The following is a 24,986-nucleotide window of genomic DNA, read 5'->3' on the forward strand; positions in this document are numbered from 1 at the left end:
GTCAGAGATGGAAATGCCCCTTTAAATAAAATCGATGAATTATTCTTGGGACAGGTCACCAATACCAAATTAGTGGGGGGCTGACTGCTGAACAGTTGGTTTGTGTACAAGGCAGAGAACAGTACATGGAGAAGTGGCTGTGCGTGGGACCGCACTCACGTGAATGGGACTGAGCTGCAGAAAGGTCATGTGACCGATAAGCATGAGGTCACAGGCCTAGAAAGGTCCCATTGCTCGCCCACAGCAGGTTGATGAGGGTGCTGGGAGTCGGACCCCCGCCCATCTTATATTGATGACTTATTCTAAGAGTATTAGAGTCCTGATAAACACCTGTAAAGTCCATTCACAAGGGTCACCGCTGCGGCATTCCCAGTAACTGGCCCATGTAAACGCGTGCTGATCAGCTGACAAACGCGCAAACGCTTGTTTGTCAGCTGAACGCATATTTCATGCAACTACTAAAGAGATCGGCTGATAGCAATGTAACAGTATGTGTATGAACATTAATGATTCACGTACAGCGAGTCACTGCTTCATGTAAGGGTCCATTCACACGTCAGCAAGATGGGTGCGAACCCATTCATTTTCACAGTGTGCTGTCCCGCATGCGCACTTCCGCTCCGCAGCCCCACAAAAAATATAACATGTCCTATTGTTGTCCGCAGCCACGGACAAAAAAAGGAATTTCTATTATAGTGCCGGCCATGTGCGGTCCACAAAATGCGGAACGCACATGGCCGGTGTCCGTGTTTTGCAGATGCAAAACAGTTGCGGATGTGTGAATGGACCATAAATGGAGCTAGGTGACCATTAACCAACTTAATAAAGTGTCCATCAGCACTCGTTACCGGCAGAACATCTGCCAGTGTGACTGCAATACCTGCAATACCGTCTTATTGCCGAGTTGTATAAGGTGCAAACATGCAGTTAGGGGCACATTTATTAAGACTTAAGCAGCTGCGCTGGCGGTGGATCCAGTTATGTAGAGGGGCCAGCTTCCTTGTGGTCTTACATTTAGACCATTTTCTATGCCTAAGAAAATGATAAATAAAATGGGCCTAACGGCCTGTCCCCTTCCACAGCGCACCATCTTTTTTAGACCTACCTGAGTGGGGAAAATCCGCAGATTGCAGGGCAAAGGACCTTTGCCCTGCAATCTGCGCTAGAAATACGCCTAATATAGGCGCATTTCTGTTTAATAAATGAACCCCTTAGTCTCTAGGCGCCCTCTAGTGATGGGTGCAGGTAACCGGCGTATTATCTTTTAAATCCATATCTCTACAGGGGATTTGGAGCTCTGTATCAGAAAAACAAAGCATTTAGGGTAACCTAAACCTATACTTTATTAACAGCTATTGCAAATGCCATATAATTAATGTTTGTAATATACTTTATTTTTACCGTTTTCCCAGCTAAATAGGCGCCTAATGTTCAGGTGCCTATTACGCTGTACTCCTGCATATTGCTGTGTATGGGAGTACGGCTTCCCCGAGGACGCACTGAGCAGGGTTGCCAACCATCCCAACATTTCTGGACAGTCTGTAAAAATAGGCAACTTTTTTCCATCGTCAATTGTCATTGTCGATTTTAGTGGTAATCATCATCATTTTACAGCTCACAGTAAATGCTGGCAATGAGTTCTTATCAGTATATTGAGCTACAGACATGGATTAGTTCATCTTTATCATTCATTATGGTAAAAAAATTGGCTGTTCATGGTTCTGGGATAAATTGTTCAGAAAAAAAGAAAAATTCTGGTTGGCAACCCTGGCACTGGGTGCTGTATAGGCTGGAGCAGCTAGTCCTGCCTGTACCAGCACTGCTCTCCTAAAGCCTGGCATAGAGGGGCTATGTCAGGCTTTAGTAGAGCTGGCCCAAGAAGAGGAGTGATGTCTTATATGTGTGCTCCTGCCCTGCGCCGCTCTGTTAATAGCCTGTACCAATGAGGCTATTAGCAGAGCAGGAGCATAAGATATCGCTCCTCCTATCTGTGCCCGCTCTAAGCCTGACATAGCCAATATATGCCAGGCTTTAGGAAAGCAGCAATGCTATGGCCTGTACAGCGCTCAGTGCGGCCGCAGGGAAGTCTGTACTCCCATACACAGCGGGGGGTAGGAATGCTAAAGCGCAATAGCCACCTATTCATTTAGATTGTCCCACCAAAAATATTATACATTTTTCATATCAGAACTTGGATCTGAATACTTTTCTAATTGCATGTAATTGAAAATTTACAATAGCCACTGAGTTGCTCAATAAAACCTCTGCATAGCGCCACCTGCTGTTTTTTCTTTTCATAATTGTTTTTGTCCACCTCAGTAACATCGCTAAGGTGGTCCCACGTGCTCAATTCCATTATTCTACCTCCATTATATCTACTGTTAGAAGCTGTGACAGATACAGGGAGATAGCAGTATTAGAAAGGACACGCCCCCCTGAGCTGTAAAAGTGACAGCCCTGCAGAAATCCCCCCCCCCCCACAAGCTACCAGGCCAAAGATAATCTAGCAGAGCAATTGAAGCTATGAATGGGAAGATCTCTGGACAGGGCTGGTTCTTGCTTTGTTAGAAATAGATTGTCATGTGCTACGTGATAAATGTGTGATTTTCATTACTCATGGGATAAGCACTCCAAAAGAGGTTGTCATATGGGCGTTCCCTGCTCAGGACCCACCATTGTGAATTCAGTTTGTAAAAGAGGCTGTCATATGGGCGTTCCCTGCCCAGGACCCCCATCTGTGCGTTCAGTTTGTAAAAGAGGCTGTCATATGGGGGTTCCCTGCCCAGGACCCCCATCTGTGCGTTCAGTTTGTAAAAGAGGCTGTCATATGGGCGTTCCCTGCTCAGGACCCCCATCTGTGCGTTCAGTTTGTAAAAGAGGCTGTCATATGGGCGTTCCCTGCCCAGGACCCACCATTGTGAGTTCAGTTTGTAAAAGAGGCTGTCATATGGGCGTTCCCTGCTCAGGACCCCCATCTGTGCGTTCAGTTTGTAAAAGAGGCTGTCATATGGGCGTTCCCTGCCCAGGACCCACCATTGTGAGTTCAGTTTGTAAAAGAGGCTGTCATATGGCCGTTCCCTGCTCAGGACCCCCATCTGTGAGTTCAGTTTGTAAAAGAGGCTGTCATATGGGGGTTCCCTGCCCAGGACCCACCTCTGTTCAGTTGTAATAACCTGACATTTTACATGTCCGTATTGAATACTAAATTTCCCCTGAAGTGGAAATGAGCAGTCGGAGACAAATCCCCCTGGCAAAATCCATTTTTATTAAAGGCCTTGTCTGCGATTAGAGAAGCCTCTTTAGCGTGTACCAAGTAATGGATATTACAGGCTTCAGCCCTCGGTAACACCGCAGTACACAGGAAGAAGATCTACACTTTAATCACACATCTAAGACCGGACTGTAATACAGATCTTCTGGTATTTCACCTGTCACATCAAGTGATAAGACTGCGGGACGAGAAGCACTCACAATTATACACATGAAAAGATGCGGAAAGGCTAAGCAATGCTAATCATATACATTCATACTCCATGGACCCAAGCACGGAGATGACGGCGTGCACGCATTGCTCTGAATGGTAGCTGCTTTGGGCAGATAAGAAGAGTTTAGAATGGCACGGAGGGGATGACTAATCCTTGTTGGGTTAGGGTTCTTTCACACAAGCGAGTTTTCCGTTCGGGCCCGATACGTGTAATGAACGCATAGCGTCCGGACTGAATAGGTTAGTATTTATTTCAATGGGTCATTTTTCACGCATCGTTTCTGCGCTTAGGAGAAAATCGCACAATGTTCTATATTGTGCGTTTTTCACGCAGCTCTGGGTCCATAGTAGTGAATGGTGCTTGCGTAAAAAAACAAAACGGAAGGTGTCTGGAGGCAATGCGTTTTTCACTGACGGTTACTAGATGTAGATTGTTATTCTTCACGTGCGTGAAAAATACATACAATCCGGATGGAATTAAAAAAATGCAACCTGATTAAACTTCCGTACAAAACCATCCGTTTTTCCCTGAACAGATCCTGGCACAATCCGTATCGCTCGTGTAAAAGATACTGGCTAGGTTACTATGTGGAGGCTGAGATGTCATGTAAATGTGACTGATACAAAGACATTGCATCACACACAGTCACAATTATAAAACACACACACACCTTCAAACAAAATGGCATTATCAATGATTTTTTGGGCTTTCTTAAAAGGGAGCTCCAGGCTTCAAAATTTGCAGAGCTTCATTTTATTTGGTAAAGTGCAGAAAATGTCTAAATTGACCTCCTGCTTGAAGTCAGGCTACATGTGCATGGCCATATACTTCGCAGTCCGCAGAATATGAATCCATCAATATCTTTTTGAAGACCCATTTACTTCAATGGTTCCGTGGTCTGCATTTTGCGGACCAGAATAGGACATGTTTTACAAATGACAGCACGTGTCCTATTCTGGACCACAAAATTATTTTTTTGGGTGTGTGCAAAAATGAAAGCTGCACTGATTGGTTCATATGCACATCAAGGCCCGATTCTCTGCTTGACAATTCTGATAAATCGTCCCATGGAGTGTATCCCTAATGCTTTTCCATAACTTCTCGGCTCAGGGCCGTTTTTTTACAACAGGATGTAGATAAGAAAGCACTTCCTGTACTGAAATGAACTGCTGCAATTGCCAAGTCCTGGAAAACCCCTTAAAGGCTATGTACTGTACACCTTTGGGGGCAATTGTTTTTAATTATTGCATTGTACTCATTTTGAGCTAAAATAATTTTTGTAATTGGCCTTCATTCAAAATATCTTTTTGTACAGAGCTGAGATGCTCTAGAAGCAGCCTGTGGATTTTCTGCCTTTCCCGTCAGTTGGGGAGCTGACGGGCTCCTTATCTCTGCTCTCTGGCATTATAAACACTCATTATAGCTCAGTTCTCATCTTATTGGTAAGAATGTGGCTTAAATAAGTGTTTATGACCTCTAAGTAAAATTTAGAGATGAGATTTATTAGATGAATGTACCAGACACACACCAAGAAAAACAGTTAACTTTTTTTGACAGAATGGCTCAATATTTTTAATAAAGGCCAATTGAACATATGATTTTTAGCCAAAAATCAGTAAAATGCAATCATAAACCAAAATTGCCTCCAAAGGTGTCCATAGCCTTTAAAGGAGAGGGGAGGGAGGGGAATAAAAGGATAATTTATAATAGTTCAGGAGCATGCAAAACCAGTTACTGTCCGATAGCAATAAAAAAAACAAAAAAACAATATACCGACTGGGATATATTGTTTGTATGACTTTATTGTGAAGTATAGACAATATCACATAGGACAGGTGGACTACATAGTATAATGCTCAAATATACTTTCCAAACCTCAGTGTTAAAAATCAATCTTATTTGTACTCACAAGACAATACTCTGCTTTCTAAAGACCCCCCCCCCCCACCCCACCCCAGTAACAATAGGGCTCTGCAATATTTTGTTAAAGGAATTGTCCAGGATTAGAAAATGTGGCTGCATTCTTCCAGATACAGCACCACACCTGTCTTAAGGTTGCATCTGGAATTGCAGATCAACTAACCCAGGGATGGCCAACCTCAGGCTCTCCAGCTGTTGAAAAACTACAACTCCTAGCATCCCTAGACTGCCTACAGCTTTCAGCCTACAGCAGGGCATGGTGGGAGTTGTAGTTTTACAACAACTGGAGAGCTGCAGGTTCACCGACATGAATGCTGCTCATCTGCAATACCACAGATGGACAGGGGCGGCACTCTTCATGGAAGAAGGAGGCCGTGTTCTTCTAATCCTCGTACAACCCCTTTAAGGAGCTTGCGACATACACCGATGAGAATTACACACGAGGGAGAAAACCAAGACGGGGGTTTCTTGTTTGTAGGAAAGTCACAGTGAAGTGCTCATGCTTTTCTAAGGCAATCATTTTGACACTCAGCTGACCTGGGATAGTGGTGGTGCTGTTAAAGCCACTGTCATCCACGGGTCCAAAGAAATCAAGATTCAGAAGAGTAGACCCTCCACTAGCTTGAAAGTCATTGACCGTGTTGGGTATTCAGCCGTAAAGAAGGTAAGCCAAGGGGAAGGAGTTTGTGTGTAAAAAGGGGGTAAGACACACACACTTAAACATGCATATTGTCACTATCATATAAAAGGAGAAAAGACCAACATCTTACATGGTTATTGACAAAAGCCGCTGAGGAGGGTGCCAAAATCTATGGTCCACAGCTCTCCAGCAGGTAATAAGTGCTTTAGGGTTAGCTTTCTGATAAGCATAGTCAAGTAAGAAAGACACACAATCCAAGTGCTTAAAGGGAAACAGCCCAGAGTATCTGCACAACGCCCAACGTGTACACACGCCATGTGGAGGATGATGTCTGATTCACTAGCCTCGCTGATACATACATCAAATGTTAACCAATTAACTTATAAGAGAATGCGAGGTCATCAAGTGTAGTGTACTGCACTATTCCTATATACAGTAGGTTGAGTACAAGAAGTTCTAGTAGTTACCAAAACGGAGGAGGAGGCAGGGTTTGTCCTCTGGGCAAGGATGTGGCTATGTACACCATGGCTGGTGTGCCACATTTTGACAATATATCACAAAATTACGATTACGACATTGGCTCATGTTATTAACCCTTCAAGGATGTAGCTAAATTTGCCTTTACCAATGGAAGCAAACTTTTCATCTTTAACCCCGCTGCTTGTTTACAGACTGCAGAGGAGACATGCTGGTATATATAAAAAGAAAAGTGACCACTGCAGCCAATTACTGTCCTCAACGGGCTAATGCTCAGGACTGGCTGAAGCGGTGACATTTTGTACACCTGCAGATCACAGTGTTGGTGATGTGCAGTGCTGTGTAGGTGGACAGCACATGACCGCCGCAGCCAATCACTGTCCTCAGCAGGCTAATGATCAGGACTGGCTGCAGCAGTGACATTTTGTACACATCATAGTGTGGGTGATATAAAGTGCTGTGCAGATGCAAAGCACGTGACCGCTTGTTCATCGAGTAATAGGACTGTTGGTGCAAACACCTAAAGCATAGTGTTCCGGCAGCAGAACGTGTCGTCTAAAAAGCCTTTGCTGCCAGCTAACAATGATTCTGTATGTGGACGAGCGATGGCATTAGTGATTACTGCTCCCTATAATGTGGAGGGGATTGCTGCATGTAAATGCAGCGATCTCCTCCACTGACAAGCAAGCAAATGCTGGAAATAAATGCTTCCATCCCGACAATCACTTGCTACATCAGGCAGTGTAAAGGGGCCTTTAGGTTTAAAGAAAAAAGTAAAGCCTTAAGGGGTTAATGCATTAATGGCGTTAACTACCTTCAAAAACTTTTTTCTCAAAGATTGAATTTCTTCTTGCTAGACCGATTGTCTTCTTATTCTCTCCAGGGCCACTATGACTGGGCGTAGTGAGGCTGCACCACTAGCATCCTGGACAACACAACCGCAATGATGAGGGGTTGTGAATGGAGAGATGGTCGAGCATCTACCCGTCCACACCATTCCACCGAATCAACCAAGTGCAGAGCTTGGCTGTTTCTTCAAACTTCTCATCACTACAGTCAGAGGAAGGAACAGAGGACTTGGGATCCCCATTCCAGTGATTTGTGGGGGTCCCAGTGATCAAATATTTAACACCTATCCCATGCATAGGGGATAAATGTTATTAAGAAGAAGCCCTCTTTCCAAAAACTGTTCTACGGACAGTTCCTAAATCAGCTTCTACCAAAATCTGCACAGTGAGGCTCCAGACTGACCATTGTAGTCTAGAAAACAACTCTGTCTCCATGTCACTAATGGTCCATTCACACGTCCGTAGTGTATTGCGGATCCGCAATACACCCGGCCGGCACCCCCATAGAACTGCCTATTCTTGTCCGCTATTGCGGACAAGAAAAGGACACGTTCTATTTTTTTCCGGAGCCGCAGATCGGAAGTTCGGGGCCGTGCTCCGGAAATACGGATGCGGACAGCACACCGTGCTGTCCACATCCATTCCTGCCCCATAGAGAATAAATGCGGACACATTCTACGGACGTCTGAATGGAGCCTAAGTGTGCAGCATCGACTATGGGCAAACTGTGCTAAAACAGGTAATGAAATGTATAATGAAAGGGAAACACTAGATAAAGCCCTGCGCGCCTACGTTTTTCTTGTGAAAATAATAACAAATAAATAATAACTTCATTAAAAAATAAAATAAAATGGTATGTGACAAAAATCCGCAAGATTCGAGATTCAAATAATTGTGAAAATAACCTGGAATGTTTCCCTTTAAAACACGAAAAGCAGATTAAATGATCATGTACAGTACTAAAAGAAAGAAAGGAAACTACAAGATGAAAGAGAAGAATGAGCAAGACAAGAACTTGCAACTTAAGCCTTTAGTGCAATGAGGGCGTCACCACTGCTCTTGTTGCACCCAAGCTTCACCCCTTTCCGTGGCCAGCCCCGCCTTTGCTGCTTTGCACTGCCTGGACCTGTCAAAGTAGCCAGGAAAAAGCAGGCCACAGAAAGAAGTGGAGCTTGGGTGCAACAAGAGCAATGGTGACGCCCTCAATGCACCAAACACGTAATCTGCATATTAAGAAAACATATGATAACTAGGGAATGGAGCCTCAGATCAACAAAAGAAAAACAGCGTTTTAGGTCTCATTTCAATCTCTGCTAGGAGATCCGGCGGCTATTCCAGCACAGAGCAGCCTCGCAGGATCCGGGGCTGCCAGATTCTCTACGTTACCGTCAGATCCCCAGTGACTGTAATGAGATCCGGCGGTGATCCAGCTGTTTTCTGGCATAAATGCCGGGTTTCGGCCAGGAAAAAAACTAAAAACGTTGCATGGAAGGTTTATTGTCTGGCCGACAGCTGAATCTCCTTAACGGAGGTGTGACCGCAGCTATGTGCCTATGCAAACAGTTTGATACGAAGATTGCTGGTGACACATTGCCTTTAAGCACAGATTTTTTTCAATTATTTCTCACTTTCTGCAAGAAAGACAACTGTTCCATCCTAGAAACAGGTCAGCAAGTAGGCCAGGGTATGACTATTTTTTATTCATATATGGTGAATGTCCAATACGACTAAATGAGTGAAATAATCTGCCATTACCAGGATTTCTAGAACCTAATTTGGATAAATGGCATCAGAGTTTGAGGTTCGGTCTGCCAGTTCTACGTTTTGAGGCTAGGAAGCGGATTGTCTCATCTCTAGTAACTTTGCAGCCTTGCAGATCGATTTGCTGTGTGCCCTCTACTTGGTAGTTTAAAGGGATTGACTATATTGGATAAGGCATTATAGAGCACCCTCTTCAATCTATGGGGCAACTGTGTAATGCACATGAGCTGGGTCTATCAGTCTGCTATGGCTAATAGGGTGGAAGTCATAAGGGACAATCCTCTATTACAGCCATCTGTACTAACAGGACAGGTTTTAGCAACCCCTACAGTCTCACAATATGGCCACGGCGGTGTGTGCATGAAGCCTTAGGCAGGGACTTTTACCCTAAGTTCACACCTGAGCGTTTTACAGCGCGTTCAAACGCGCTGTAAAACGCTCAAGACATGAAAACCAATGCTTCCCTATGGGAATGGTTCACACCTGGGCGTTTTACAGCGCGTACGAACACGCTGTAAAACGCCCGACGCTCAAACAAGTACTTGAGCTTCTTTGGGGCGTTTTGACGCGCGTTTGTGGCCATAGGACACTGCAGTCAATCACACAAACGCGCGTCAAACGCGCATTTACTATTACAAAAAAACGTGCATAAAAATGCGCGACAAAAACGCGCGTAAAACGCGCGTTTGAGAAACGCTCAGGTGTGAAATCAGGGTTATAGCTAGAGGTGGTTATTCATCTCAGCCAAAACGCTCATTTAGCTAGCAGGTATTCCGCCCGACTAGCCCATAAACATGCACGCCCGGCTGCAAGAATGCATGTATTCTCAAGGGAGAGAGCAAAATATGAGGACAAAGGATTGAGCATGCTGAAATCCAACACGCCCAGTCTCTCTCCCCCATTCAATATCTGCCGTCAGGGTGGAGATAGGATATCTCCATACATACTCGTTGGTCGGGCGTTCTGCTCGGCTGACGTACATCTGTGTGTATGGGGGACCATTAGGTTATGGCTTATTTACAATGGTGTCTATGAGGTCCACCCCTCAGCTGTCGATTGTGCAAATAACTGACAGCAAAAAGGACTACAAAGGCAAAAAAAAATAATAATACTGGTAAGCGTGAGGAAGAGGCTAGAAAAGAGACTGAGAATATAGGAAACGTTTAAGAATACAGTAAAAATGATATCAAGAAAGAGCAGCAAACTGAACATACCTTGTTCTTCAACTGGCAATAAGTTAATAAATAAATACATTAAATAAATGACCACATAACACCGGATCTGAGGACATTAGAATAGAAGCTGAGCGCTACACATGGCATATGATGGGCACTAGGGATGAGCAAACCCGACATTTTCAGGTTCGGTGTACGGGTGCTGAAGGAATTCAAAACAGAAATCTTTAAGAGGCATTCCGTTTTGATCCATCATAATTGAAGTCTAAGGCCAAGCTTAACGGATCCGTTATGCTTGGCCATAGACCTCTATTATGACGGATCAAAACGGAATGCCTCTTAAAGACTTCCGGTTTGCATTCCGTCGACGAATTCCGTTATAACGGAATTCCTTCAGTACTCGAACGCCGAACCCTAGAAGGCCGGGTTACCTCATCCCTACTGGGCACTAATCTGCCTAAAATGTAGCACTCCTTACAATGACAATCTGCCATTGTATAACACATTCATCTAATGGCTGAAGATAGAAAGCCTGAATTTCCTAAGAACACACTATAAGACAGGGGGAAGGTCAGCAGAGAGAAGACTGCGCGGACTCTGAAGCTTTCTTATGTCTAACTCTGTTCCTAGATGCTCTACGGAGAGACGTACCATCTAAGGGGTTGGTAAGGCCGCTGCTACTCCAGTCAAACTGGACAGGTGGGAGGGATTCCTGCAGAAGAAAGAACATACAGATTAACCAGTTAAAGGGGTTGTCCGAGTTATGAAAAAAAATTATATAGCACTGAAAATCTGATATATAACTGAGCTAAGCAAGTTTTATGCAAAAAAAAAATATATATTTTTTTTCCTCATTTCCCTGGTTATTTTCTGGCCCTTTGTTTACATGCAATAAAAACAATCTCTGCCCCTCCCCCTGCTCTGCTAAGGGAGTGCATACAAGAGCTGCCCTGAGTGACATGTCTGCCTGCTGGGAGACTCTGCAGCATGTTGTATGTGTAGGACTACAAGTCCCAGCTGTATAATGACACTGCTAAGGGAGTGAATACAAGAGCTGCCCTGAGTGACATGTCTGCCTGCTGGGAGACTCTGCAGCATGTTGTAATGTTGTATGTGTAGGACTACATGTCCCACCTGTATAATGACACTGCTAATACACACAGGATCTTCCCCCTACCTTCTTGTGCAATGCTCTAGCTAGTATATCAACTCCAGTGCCCAGCATTGTCTCCTCACTGCTGTGCAGCTGAAGGGGTTAAGAATCCTAGCAGAGAGTAGACGGCAGTGAAGGGTGGCGTGGCCAGCACAGTGACGTCTTGTTTACAGGCTTGTAAACGACCTTTATCAGAGCAGGGAGAGAAGCTGACATCACAGGTCATGTGACCCTCATTGAAATCTGAGAAAGCAGCCACTGGAGATAAAGTGAGTGAATTGGAGAGCTGTTACATTTGCTTAGTTAGGAACATAGAAAGAACAAAAAAATAACTCGGATAACCCCTTTAAACTCTGCATTATCAACTATTTCCCACTTTATATCTGTCACCTGAATCAACTGCGATACAAGCATGACTTCCCTAACTAATAAAGTCCTCATCAATTCTCCTGCAGATGATGTCATCAGAGTAGAAACCTAACGGGACCTGAATGGGGCAGGAGGCGAGACCAATGCAATGAGTGCGTCTCTGCGCTTGCTCTGCTGAAGGGGTGGTCTCACGGGACAATACCTTGATCACCAGGGGGTTCTGGCTGCCGTAACCCTCAGCAATCAGGGGTGAAGAGGTTGCAGTGTGACCATTCTTTAAAAAATGTGCGATTGTAATAATTTATAGCACGGGTCGGCACTCTCTAGCACTCAACGGCTGTGGAACTACAACTCCCAGTTGTTCTTGGAATTCACATAGAAGTCATTGCCGCATGTTGGGAGTTGCTGTTTCACGAGATTGCTGACATCTGATATATAGTTTTGAGGCACTCGGGATCATGAGTGGGGGACCATATCTATGACAAGTATATAGCTTATAAAGAGAACCATCTGAGCAATGGATGCAAGACAAATGCTGAGCTTCAGTTTAATATCAGGGATCCAGAGGTTTCCTTGTTTCCACTTCTTTGTGCAAATTATCGTCTATTGTAATCATTTTTTGTAAATCCATACTGGAGTTTTCTGTAGTAGAGATGGAATTTAAAGAGGACCTGTCCCCCAGAAATGCAGTGCAATCTGCAGGCAGCATGTTATAGCAGGAGAAGCTGAGCAGATTGATATATTGTTTTATGGAAAAAGATTCAGTAAAACCTGTAATTTATACATTCAGATCTCTATTTCGGATTTATTTTTCACGGGGAGTTGATTGATAGCTATGTCTGTATACACACTTACACATAAAATGCTATCAAGTCATAAAGAGAAGAGATTCAAATGTATAAATGACAAGTTTAAAAAAACTCCCGCAAAAAATTGCATTCTATGACCCGCTAGAAAGGTACAGAATGTAATCTGCTTACCATTGTCTATCCCCTCCCTTCTGATCCTCAGCTGTGTCATATGACCAGCAATCAGACTTTCCAACACAGCATCTTATATGTGGATAGGAAATCAGTTTCTCTATATATTCCTATGGGAGCCTCAATGTCTGTCTCATAGGAACGAATAGAAAAGTAACTGACTTGATGGAGATCAGAAAGTTGGTCACATGACACAGCTGAGGATCAGAAGGGAGAGGATAGCTCACAAATACAGTCACTAATGAGAAGATTACATTCACTACAGTTTACATCATGCACCTTTATAACAGGTAAAAAAAGAAAAGTTTTTTGAGAGAGTGCTACTTTAACAGAATTTTCCGCAAAAATATAGAGCAGGAGGAGCCGAGCAGATTGATCTATAACACGCTGGCTGAAGACTGCACTGCATTTTCTGGTGACAGGTCCTCTTTAAAGGGGTTGTCTCACTTCAGTAAGTTGCATTTATCATGTAGAGAAAGGTAATATAAGCCACTTACTATTTTATTGTGATTGTCCATATTGCTTCCTTTGCTGGCTGGATTTATTTTTCCATCACATTATACACTGGACGTTTCCATGGTTACAGACCATCCTGCAATCCAGCAGTGGTGGTCGTGCTTGCACACTATATGAAAAAGAATCAGCCACTCTGGTGACCGGGACCATGGGAGCGCACATAGGCTGGTGCTTTTTCCTATATTGTGCAAGCACGGACACTGCTGATGGATCGCAGGGTGGACGTAACCATGGAAACGAGTAGTGTATAATGTGATAGAAAAATGAATCCAGCCAGCAAAGGAAGCAACATGGATGATAACAATATATCAGTAAGTGGCTTGTATTAACTTTCTCTACATGATAAATGCCACTTACTGAAGTGAGACAACCCCTTTAAGACCAGCTATGACAAGGTTGAGCTTCCCAGTAGAATATTTTACATGGTTGTTTTTGTATGATACGATTAACACTAAGGCTACAATGACAATGTAAGTAACTAGACAGTTTTTTCCATAGAATAATCACAACAAAGTCCATTGAAAGCCATATGTAAAATAGTTTAAATATTAATATAGAAAAGCAAAAAACACAACACAATTATAGCTAGAAAAAAAAATCTAATAAAAAGCATTTTGTTTGACTTCATTTATTTTTAAGCAACTTAATAGATTCCTATGGATAGACTTTCAAGGCCATGATCACACAGAATGGATTTGGAACATCTGCCATGAATTTTTCAGAAAATCTGCATCAGATATCAAAAGCTACATTGCAGCAGACGATGACTAGAATGAGCGGCGGTCAGGACTGCCGCAGATAGCAAAGTGCTGTACTCCACTTATCTTTAGCAGTCCCACAGAGCTGCATGGAGCATCTGCTCATTCTTCTCATCGGTGGGGGGGCCGATCGCTGGGATACCTATGTTCTATAGGCATTTTCTGGAAGTTAAATATTGATGACCCATCCTCCGTATAGGTCGTCAATATCTGATCAGTGGTGATCTGACTCCCAGCACCCCTGCCGATAAGCACAGTATACCAAGTGCAGTTGCATACATTGCATAGCGCCTATGCTTGGTATTGCAGCTAAGCCCCATTCACCGGAAGGGGACCTAGCTGCAGAAAGGCCATGACACTGACCACAGGACTCACCATAGCACTGCAGCCCCGTCCAACAGTTGATGGGCTGGGGGCAAGAGTCCGACCTCCACTGATCAGATACTGGTGACCCATCCTCAGGATAGATCATCAATAGTTAACGGTTGGAAATGCACTTTAATGGTAATAATACAGCAAAATAACAATTGCAAATTCCACTGATGTCTGGCTTGATGGCAAAAAATTGGACACGCACGTACCTGTAACTGGTCAGAAGAACAAATACTCTCATCTGGAGGAACAGGAGACGACTGCGCTATTGATGCTATCTTTTCTGCAGCAGATAAAGGCTTGAGAGGTTCCTTGGTCGGCTCCAGCATACCCTACATTATCACCAATGGGTAAAGAAAAAAAAATAACAATTACATAAAGCATCGATGAGATGGTAAAATAACATCGAATACCACAGTTCTTCGTAAAAACAAGACGTCAGGCGCCCTCTTGTGGCCATCCACTGGATAAACCACACAGGCTGAAAAAAACTTGTGCTACACCCAAGCAGATTCCTGCAAAACAGATGCAATTGAGAGTAACCTCATATACAGACGCTGCATGGAGCTGCCGTCGAATATTGTACCTTATTATGTGTTTATATAACTTATAACCTGATCGTCATTTTGCTGTAGTGCGTGCACAGAACAATTTGGATTCATGTTATTGGTTGGGAATAATTTCCAAATACATTTTAGCTCACATTAAAAAAAATTAGCTTAAAAAAATAATATAGATTAGATAGGTTCAAAAATAAAAATAAAAATCAGCCATACTCCCCATCACTGACCCCCTGCTGCTGCCATAACGGCACTGTTCAGGTCACAGCTGCTCGACGCACTGGAAATGCCAAGAAAGGGCTGCTCAGAAACCACCGCTAAGGCCACTGACTGGGCCTCTCTCACCATTTCTGGCAAGCCAAGCTCGGATCAGAAAGTGCAGATCAGCAGGGACCAGACACGATGGGATGGGGGTTAAATCCTTACACATCGCTGATTCAATTTATATTTTTTTAAAGGGGTTCTCCAGACATTTTCATATTGATGATTTATCCTCAGGATAGGTCATCAATATCATATTGGTGGGGGTCCAACACCCAGCATCCCCGCCAATCAGCTGTATGGGGAGACGGCACGTGCCGTCTCCCTTCTTTCTTCCTATCCTCTGCTGCTGTCTCATAGACATACAGTGTATAACAGGAAGAGAGAAGGGAGACAGCACGTGCACAGCGCCATCTCCCCATACAGCCGATTGGCAGGGGTGCCAGGGTGTTGAACCCCCGCCGATCTGATATTGATGACCTATCCTGAGGAGAACCTAACATTTTCTCACCAATTTCATGAAAGACTGGTGAAGGGCAGCTGATAATCCTCTCAGTTGGGTAAAATCACTGAGATCGGCGGGGGTCTGACTCCTGTCACCCCCACTAATCGGGAGCAATCTTCTTCTAACTGACAACATGTCATGCACAGACGAATACGGATAGCACGCAGTACATTTTTTTACTGGATGCCTCTGTATAGGACAGCATTGTTAAAGGGGTTTTCCCCGATTTTCATGTTGATGGCCTATCCTCGTGTTCATCGATGCCTAGCACAGCCGCTGTGCAATGGATGGAGCAGTAATTGGTAAGCGCACCGTGGCTCCCTCAAACAGCCGATTAGTGGGGGTGACAGTGGTCAGGCCCCCGCCAATCTCATGTTGACTACCTATCCTGAGGTTAGGACATCAATAAGAAAATCCTGAAGAACCCCTTAAATACACCAGCCTATGAATCTAAAGGAAAAGGGTATAACACATACAGAAGCCCCATTCTGGCCTCGATCGGGTGAACTGCAACTACAGCCAATTCCAAGCCTGGCATCATCAGAACTATTCTGAAGGCTCACAATTACCCGCTGGGTACATCTTGTACATGCAGTGATTTTACCAGAGTGAATTCCATCTAATCAGACAAAGGCTCAACATTGCATTGCCTGTAATGAGCAGAAACCGTGCTGGGGTGAATGCACATAGGGGCTTTTGTATGCAGCTCATAGACGACACTGGCTCTGGAAAGTTGGGGGTAAACAAGAGTCTGTATAAGGAAACCCAAAGATCAAAAAAAAGAAACCAGCAATAATCATTGGCTAGCAATCTGTATAAATCTAAGCTATAAAAGAATACACGGCTTACCAGACCCGCTGCATACATGGGAACGATAACAGGCTGCTTCTTATTGCCTGTAAAGAGCTGCAAACAGTGAGACAATCAGTACAAGACGTCATCCGCGGGGCAGCAAAGAGCAGGTAAAGGGGTATTACGGTATACAGCGTGCGTTCTACTTTCTGCTTCAATTACTGCATGGGATTTTTTTTTTTTAAGATCTCTGCTTGCTGCCATTCAATAGGAATAGTTATTGTTTACTTCCTGGAATTATATTGGAAATCTGAATTTCAGGATACGTTTTATTTGCTGAAACCGAAATACCTCTTGAAAACACAAAAAATAGTATATAACATACTAAAAAGGGTGATCCGACACTAACAAATGCCCCCCAACCCCCCCCCCCCCCATATGCTGGGCCACTCCCACTAATTCTACTTACCTGGCTCCCCGCGCCACTCCTGGTCTCCGTACCGCCGCTGCTGCTTCTCCCCGTGCACGGATGAAAACATCCAGTGTCGGGGGAAAGCAGCCAATGGCAGGCGGTGACCCGCGATGCTAGGGAGGCTCGTCGCCGCCTGCCATTGGCTGCTTTCCCCCGACACCAGATGTTTTCATCCGTGCGCAGGGAGAAGCAGCAGCGGCGGCACAGAGACCAGGAGTGGCACGGGGAGCCAGGTAAGTAGAATTAGTGTGAGGGGCCCAGCATATGGGGGGGTATTTGTTAGTGTTAAAGGGAACCTGTCACCAGGATTTTGGGTATAGAGCTGAGGACATGGGTTGCTAGATGGCCACTAGCACATCCGCAATATCCAGTCCCCATAGCTCTGTGTGCTTTTATTGTGAAAAAAAAAAACGATTTGATACATATGCAAATTACCCTGAGATGAGTCCTGTCCCTGACTCATCTCACATACAGGACTCATCTCAGGTTCATTTGCATATGTATCAAATCGTTTTTTTACACAATAAAAGCACACAGAGCTATGGGGACTGGGTATTGCGTATGTGCTAGCGGCCATCTAGCAACCCATGTCCTCAGCTCTATACACAAAATCCAGGTAACAGGTTCCCTTTAAATTTATCATACTAGACATGCTTTTACTCTACCCCATTTTATTTTATTTTTTTCACTTTGCCTTTCATTAGAAAATATAAATGATAGAAAGCCAAATCGTCAGACAAAGGATGGGCAGAACAGTGTTTGCCGGACGCTTTGGCAGTGACAATGGGGTTAAGAATTGCTGACCCAAGACGCTGTTTCTAAGCACATGATGTCCGCCGAGGAGCTGCTAGTTAGAAGGTTCACTCAAGCGGCTTGCTCCTTCCCTGCAGGGCCTTTGTTCAGACAATAGCGGGGACAGAACAACTAACATACTATGTTCCTTGTGTCGATTCCTAGGGAGCGCAGGAGCTTTTTGTTGCTGTGAGATCCTCCCCACTGGTGCTTCAGTCCGTAGGCATCATGAATATCCTGCAGCTCGCTCCATATGTCCAGCACTTCTGTGTGTAAGCTGTGGAAGACGAAGGCGTTAGAGAGCTCCCACTGCTCGCACTGTAGACAGCAGGACAATGGCACATCTGCTGCGAATGACTCTTACAAGCGGGGAACGCTCGCTTCGTGCAAAATCCCTTTAATAGAAAACATTGACGCGGTAGATCACTGCAGCAGAGTGACAAGCGCAAAAGCAGAAAGTGACACATTGCATCGAAAACAGCCTGACAATCCTGCATCATCTACTACAAGAGCTCTTTACAGGAGGCCCACGGGTTCTGATTAGGGACTGTACTCCGAATACTGCAGAGCTTCGGACAATATCTCCTTCAGGACAAGTCGAATTTTGCAAACAAAGTGGGTAATTTATTAAGACCACGTTTTAGATGCCGGTCTTAACCCCTGCACTGGGCGTGGATCTGCCAAAGTTATGTAGAGGCGCCGGCCTCTACATCACCGCCAGGTCCCTTGCTGGCATAGATTTAGAACATTTTCTACACCTAATACAGGAGTAGAAAATGATAAATGAGACGGGCCTGGCTTCTGTGCCCCGTCCCCTTTTTTAGACCTGGCTTGAGTGGGGGAAAAGTTGCAGATTGAGGTGCTAATAACCTTAGCGCCGCAATCTGCTGGTATATATCAGATCATAAATGAGTTAGATTTTTTTCCTTCTCACTTTCCAAGGGCCATAACTTTATTTCACCTTCGCCTTGGGAGCGCCTGCTTTTTGTGGGAGGATTTAAAAGTATAATCTGTCACCACGATCCTGGACTATTATCTTCCGTAATATATGCGTAGTAGCGCAAATAAGGCTAGTTTTACACCTGCGCTGCCGGATACTACCGCCTTCTCACCGGACACTATTGACTATAATGTGGTCTGGCCGAGATCCGGCCGCTATCTGGCAAATATGCAGAGAATGGGACTGGTAAAAACAGCATAAAGTAGCCTAAAGAGTCCAGATCACTATTTTTTATTTCCCCCCCCCCCCCATTCCTCTTCTGTCAGCATTTATAGTTCGCTTAAATACATTGCCAGGGCTGCTGTGCATGTGCCCAGGAGTCCTCTCCATTATGTCAGCATGGCACAGCAGTGTGGACTGTGCATGTGCCCAGGAGTCCTCTCCATTATGTCAGCATGGCACAGCAGTGTGGACTGTGTATGTGCCCAGGAGTCCTCTCCATTATGTCAGCATGGCACAGCAGTGTGGACTGTGCATGTGCCCAGGAGTCCTCTCCATTATGTCAGCATGGCACAGCAGTGTGGACTGTGTATGTGCCCAGGAGTCCTCTCCATTATGTCAGCATGGCACAGCAGTGTGGACTGTGCATGTGCCCAGGAGTCCTCTCCATTATGTCAGCATGGCACAGCAGTGTGGACTGTGCATGTGCCCAGGAGTCCTCTCCATTATGTCAGCATGGCACAGCAGTGTGGACTGTGTATGCCAGTGCCACATTGAGCTCTGACAGCAGGGAATGGTGGCCAGTAGAAAACTAAAAAACGATGATCTGGACTCCATATGTGCAGCACTACAAGGAAAAAACTGTAGACTTTTTCTGTCCGTCGCTATCCAACGCCATCAGGGATGTGCTGGATTAATATGAACGATCCCCTAAAAAACTATGGGATCAGTTCTGGCTTTCTGCCCTTTTCTGCACCTCTCTGAAGGGGAACTGAACTGGACTGCCGGATATATGTGAAGCTGGTCTTACAAGCCAAATTAAAGATTGTTTTGTATAAAAACCTTGCAAGTATCTTTCCACCTTTATTTTGAGCAAAAAAAAAAAAAAGCCATGGCCGGAAGTTACATGTTGATTAATAGGAACTTATGAAATGCCAACACTGTGGGGGTCATTTACGAACAGCTACGCACCACCTTTGTGGCGTATATCTAGTGCATATTCTGTCGCACACCATGTTGCAGCAGAATCTGTCACTTCTTCCCCGCTCACGCCAGGTCTAAAAAAAAAAAGGGGGCGTTGCAAGGAAGCGGTCTTAGATTTAGAATCGGCGGTGGATGCGCCAAAGTTATGTAGAGGCCGGGCGCCTCTTCATAACTTTGGCGATCCACCGCCAGCGCAAGGGCTTTTTAAGGCTACTTTCACACTTGCGCTTGATCGGATCCGTTCTGAACGGATCCGATCATATTAATGCAGACTGAGGCTCCGTTCAGTACGGATCCGTCTGCATTAATAACTTAGAAAAATTTCTAAGTCTGAAAGTAGCCTGAGCGGATCCGTTCAGACTTTCAATGTAAAGTCAATAGGGGACGGATCCGCTTGAAGATTGAGCCATATGGTGTCATCTTCAAGCGGATCCGTTCCCATTGACTTACATTGTAAGTCTGAACGGATCCGCACGCCTCCGCACAGCCAGGCGGACAGCTGAACGCTGCAAGCAGCGTTCAGCTGTCCGCCTGGCCGTGCGGAGGCGAGCGGAGCGGAGGCTGAACGCCGCCAGACTGATGCAGTCTGAGCGGATCCGTTCCATTCAGACTGCATCAGGGCTGGACGGAGGCGTTCGGGTCCGCTCGTGAGCTCCTTCAAACGGAGCTCACGAGCGGACCGACGAACGCAAGTGTGAAAGTAGCCTAAGACTGACGTGTAAAACCATGGTCTTAATAAGTGTGCCCCGGTGCCTTTTTAGTTGTGTTTTAAATTCCCAGACTTTTTTTTAGTCCCTTGGCAATTTGTGACAGCATTCTCTGGGCGTGGCCTTTTTTCAGGCATTCTTTCACAGACCTTCTATAGGGGAAGAAAAGGCTAAAAGAAAGTGAAATGTAAATAAAAATATGCCACTCAAAAATAAAATAATATTAATTTCATGCCACTTTTTACAAACTAAAAAAAAAAAAAAATCAAACATAAACTCTTAGTATGGCGGCCCCCTAACACAGCCACACACCGCCAGTATACCACTGCCGTCTAGCGCACACACAGTGGCTAAGACCTTATCTGGCGCACATAGGCGCTTCTGTCATGCTTTTGGTACAAATGTGGCTATGGTTTAAAGCAAAAAAAAAAGATCTAGTAATTTTTTTCTAGAATTGTGAATGAATAAAAACAAATATGACTGCAATTGTGGCAAAACTGCGATAAAAAAAAGTGAACCCATGAGCTCTATATGTACATGTACCCCAAGTCCTGTTAGGGGTCCCCTTTGCATATCAAAGTGATTTAGCTGTGGCAATTCCTGGGGTTTGCGTTACAAAAAAATTAAGACCTATCCACTTCCCAATGTACATAAGCTGCATGTGTACAGGGGGATAAAGTGTGAAGATGCAGTTTCTGATCATTTCAGTTCCATTTTGTGGGCGAGCTTTGTCTACATATTTTCTCAAGGTCGTTTTGGGATTCTGACTCACTGCGGACCTGGGAACAGGCTTCTTCAAGGTCTGGGGTGAGAGCAGATGAACACCACATACACTGTGACAACTATGGAGAGCATGCGCTGGCTACGTTCCACCAGGGAGTGGAGCCTTTTGTTTAAACTGCATAAGGGTCCATTCACACGTCCGTAGTGTATTGCGGATCCACAATACACCCGTCCGGTACCCCCAAAGAACTGTCTATTCTTGTCCGCAATTGCAGACAAGCATAGGACATGTTCTATCTTTTTCCGGAGCCGTGGACGGGAAGATCAGGGGCAGGGCTCCAGATGGCGACCAAAATGGTCGCAATTGGGACTTAGAATTGCTAAATGGCGTCAAGACCCGCCGCTGCTGTGCCGCTTTCACAAACCACAAACTGACATGGCACGTGCTGCTCTCAGCGCGTGCCATGTTCTTCTCAACAGCACAGGGGAGAAGGAGGCAGTCACTCCCCCCTGTGCCGCTGCCACCAATGGGCTGATAGCAGGGGAGGGGCTGCAATCTCTCGTCCTCATACGGCTGCATTGTTTCTGGGCACCAGATCGCTGTTCACACGGTGCGATCTGCTGCCCAAAAACTATAAGTTAGGTGTCCACGTGAACGAATGTTGCACCCGATGAAACGGGCAGATTATTGGGAATGAGCACTCTTAGGAAAACGGGTCTCAGTGTAAACCTGCCTTTAGAAGTTTCATCATCTCATGTTAGGCGGACAGTACGGCAGGGCTCTCCTGATCATACCTGGCAGAAGACCTGGACTTTGAGGTCTCCTCCTGCTGCTCTGTGCATAACAGAAGATCTAGAGGTGAAATCTTCTCATCGATTTCAGCAACAGGAGGAGGAGGGAAGCAGGCGAGGATGACTCTTTCTAGACGACTCAGTAATGGATTCTACAGGAGGAAAAAAAATAAAAAAAATCACACCATTATGCATATAAAGTACAAAGCCAGGGTTCAATCACACTTGGGTATAAATATATCAATCAAATAGAGTCCATTTTATATCCATATTTGTTGCTTTTTTTTGTTAAAGGGTTAGCTATACGTGTGCTGCTTTTGTAATGTTGGAGAGAGATACAAATGATAAAACTAAGCAGACACAGAACGGGCCTTTTTAATTTCAACCCACTGACTTCTAGGTGTAAAAAAAACCAAAACGTAACCGTACACATCTATTGGAACATGCTACACACTTCAAGTACTTGAGGGACACCTGGGGACTGTTGCGTGCCATGTTATAAGTTTCAGGGCTATGCTGCAAATAGTAGGCTGGGGCTACACATTGACATGACCAGAAATATTTCTGTGACTTGCCTGCAACTTGTGTTGCGTGACTATCGTCGCGTTGCAGTCGCGGCTTTCCGTGTGTTGCACTTCGACACCATGCGATTTTCATGTCAGTGTGCAGCCTCAGTCTAAACAGCACCCCAGGAACGGCTCATCTGATTTCCTCGTCACCCATTTAGTGCAGGCAGCAGTTTTGGGCGTGTCAGAACTGCTGACAGACACCCTCAGAATGTATTGACTTCTTTTAAATGAGAAAAAAAATATAAAAAAAAAAATGAAAGAGGTTTTCCCATAAACAATGTTTATCATCTAAGCACACAGGTGACAAAAGTAAGGCTGATGGGGGTCCAACTGCTGGGACCCCCACTGGTCATGAGAACAGTGGTCCCCAATCCGTCTGTGTGAAGGCAGTAACCCCTGTTCCATTCCCTCCTATAGGGCTGACAGACAGCTGACTACTGACACTACATATACCCCCCCCCCCCCCCATTAAAACAATGAGCTCAAAAACAGTTGTTGCCATGATCACGGATGGTGCCAGCAGTCGTACCCTCAGTGATCACACATTTATCTCTATACAGACGTGTCACTAATGTAGGGGGCTGCTGGCCTGCACATTACACATTTATTAATAATTCAGTATGGATTCTCGTCATCCAAAAAAAGGATAGCATTACAGGCACAGCGGCTGCGCCGGCATGTTAAGGCGGCTGGACATAAACCACGATTATGTCTACAGGGAAGGAAGCTGCGCTCTAATTGAATTTACTATGCTCCATCTAAAAGATGTCGCTCACTGGGGAGTATACACTGCTAAACTGAAATGTGAGCTAGAAAACAATCAGAAAGCAGCTCCTCCATTCATTACCTAACCTCATGTCTCCTCTTAAGGGGACACTAACCTAAAAATAAATTCCCCCCCCCCCCCCCCCCCCCCAAAAAAATGCAAAAAACAAAAAGAACAGACTAGACAGTCTGCATTATCCAGACATCAAGAGTAGAGAAACCAGTTGTCCATCCCCTGTAGGCCCGCTCCACGATCGTCTGGTTATCAGCTGAGGATGCAAGGCTTAAAGGGAACCAGTCTGTGGTCACTAAACCACCACCATGCACCTGGGGGTTTACCTTTCTAAAGAAGCCCCCCTGTCACAGCCATCCATTTCAGTATATATAACCAGAGATGACTCCGAGATATGAGTTCGATGGTGTTGGGTGCTCGCTCGCACAATGAAGCAAGGTGCACTGTCCTCGTCTTTATCCGTGCAATGTCCATGTGCCCAATAACGCCATAGGTTCATCTCTCGGACTCATTTTGGATAATACGCAAGTTCTTTTACTAAATAATGCTGGTCATTGGGGCATCTGTACATGGTGGTTTAGTCAAAACTCATCTCCATTGCATTAACAATTAGACATAATGACTTGAAAACCATGTAAATCTAATCGGGGGGAAATAATCATTTCTTGCAGCTTTAGTCAACAGGCTCCCCTCATTCGTGGGATCGGACCCCCACCGATAATAATGGTATAGCATCCTAAAGAAATGCCATAGCATTATGAAGTAAGAACACTCCTTTAATATTCTAGGAAAGTATCTCTCCTAATAAGTGGGGGCCATTTGGTCAGCAGGACCTCTAATACCGGCATGCATAAAGCTGCACTTCTGAGGAATTAGACACTTGGTGCCTGTTTTCGTTTTTCAATCTTTTCATTATGTAAAGGCTACAGATACCACTGACATGGAAAAATGGTCTTAGTGGTTACTCTAGGTTTCAGTCTGCAATCTTCATTCCTTCATTATTTTTCAGAGCACTTGATATTCAGTTTGTAATTTGTTCCTAGTTTCAGACTTTTCTCATGCGACTGTGTAATATATGCAGGATCTGTGTGTCCAGGATGCTTCCCTCTTCCCCTGCAAACAGCCTTGCGTGTGCTCTCCTCACTATCCTGTGTGAGCTGCTCTCCGTGGATCCTTTCTACACACGCATGTGGCATGTATAACCTTGTCCCCCTCCCTGCTGCTTTCTCAAACACTGAGAAAAGGCTGGGGAAGGGCAGAGGGAGATGTCAGTAACAGGAGCGGTGCTGATAGATTCAGGTCATTCAGCAGCACCAACCACTAGGTAAAGGGCTTACACTCTGGAGAAGCCAAACAGTAGGAAATAAGTATTTCTTTTAAGATTTGCTTAATTTTGCATTAATGAAGCAAATAAATAAAGATGGCTCAGAGCTGTCTG

At 44.8% G+C, this 24,986-nt stretch overlaps 1 protein-coding gene across 2 annotated transcripts in view; it reads right to left on the reverse strand.

Annotated features, from left to right (window-relative positions):
• The window catches only part of AFTPH (aftiphilin), a 75,755-nt gene that overhangs the window by 16,449 nt on the left and 34,320 nt on the right, over nt 1-24,986 (reverse strand). The window contains exons 3-8 of one of the 2 annotated variants that reach the window (XM_044292247.1): nt 22,205-22,353; nt 17,978-18,113; nt 16,630-16,686; nt 14,664-14,786; nt 10,958-11,018; nt 5,943-6,026 (exon numbers count right to left, since the gene is read on the reverse strand). In XM_044292247.1, the coding sequence (XP_044148182.1) occupies nt 5,943-6,026; nt 10,958-11,018; nt 14,664-14,786; nt 16,630-16,686; nt 17,978-18,113; nt 22,205-22,353 (610 nt within the window). The remainder of the gene's footprint in view (nt 1-5,942; nt 6,027-10,957; nt 11,019-14,663; nt 14,787-16,629; nt 16,687-17,977; nt 18,114-22,204; nt 22,354-24,986) is intronic. The other variant, XM_044292248.1, reaches the window with a different exon arrangement.

This window comes from Bufo gargarizans, chromosome 4 (genome assembly GCF_014858855.1).
Source record: "Bufo gargarizans isolate SCDJY-AF-19 chromosome 4, ASM1485885v1, whole genome shotgun sequence".
In the NCBI taxonomy this organism is placed as follows: Eukaryota; Metazoa; Chordata; class Amphibia; order Anura; family Bufonidae; genus Bufo; species Bufo gargarizans.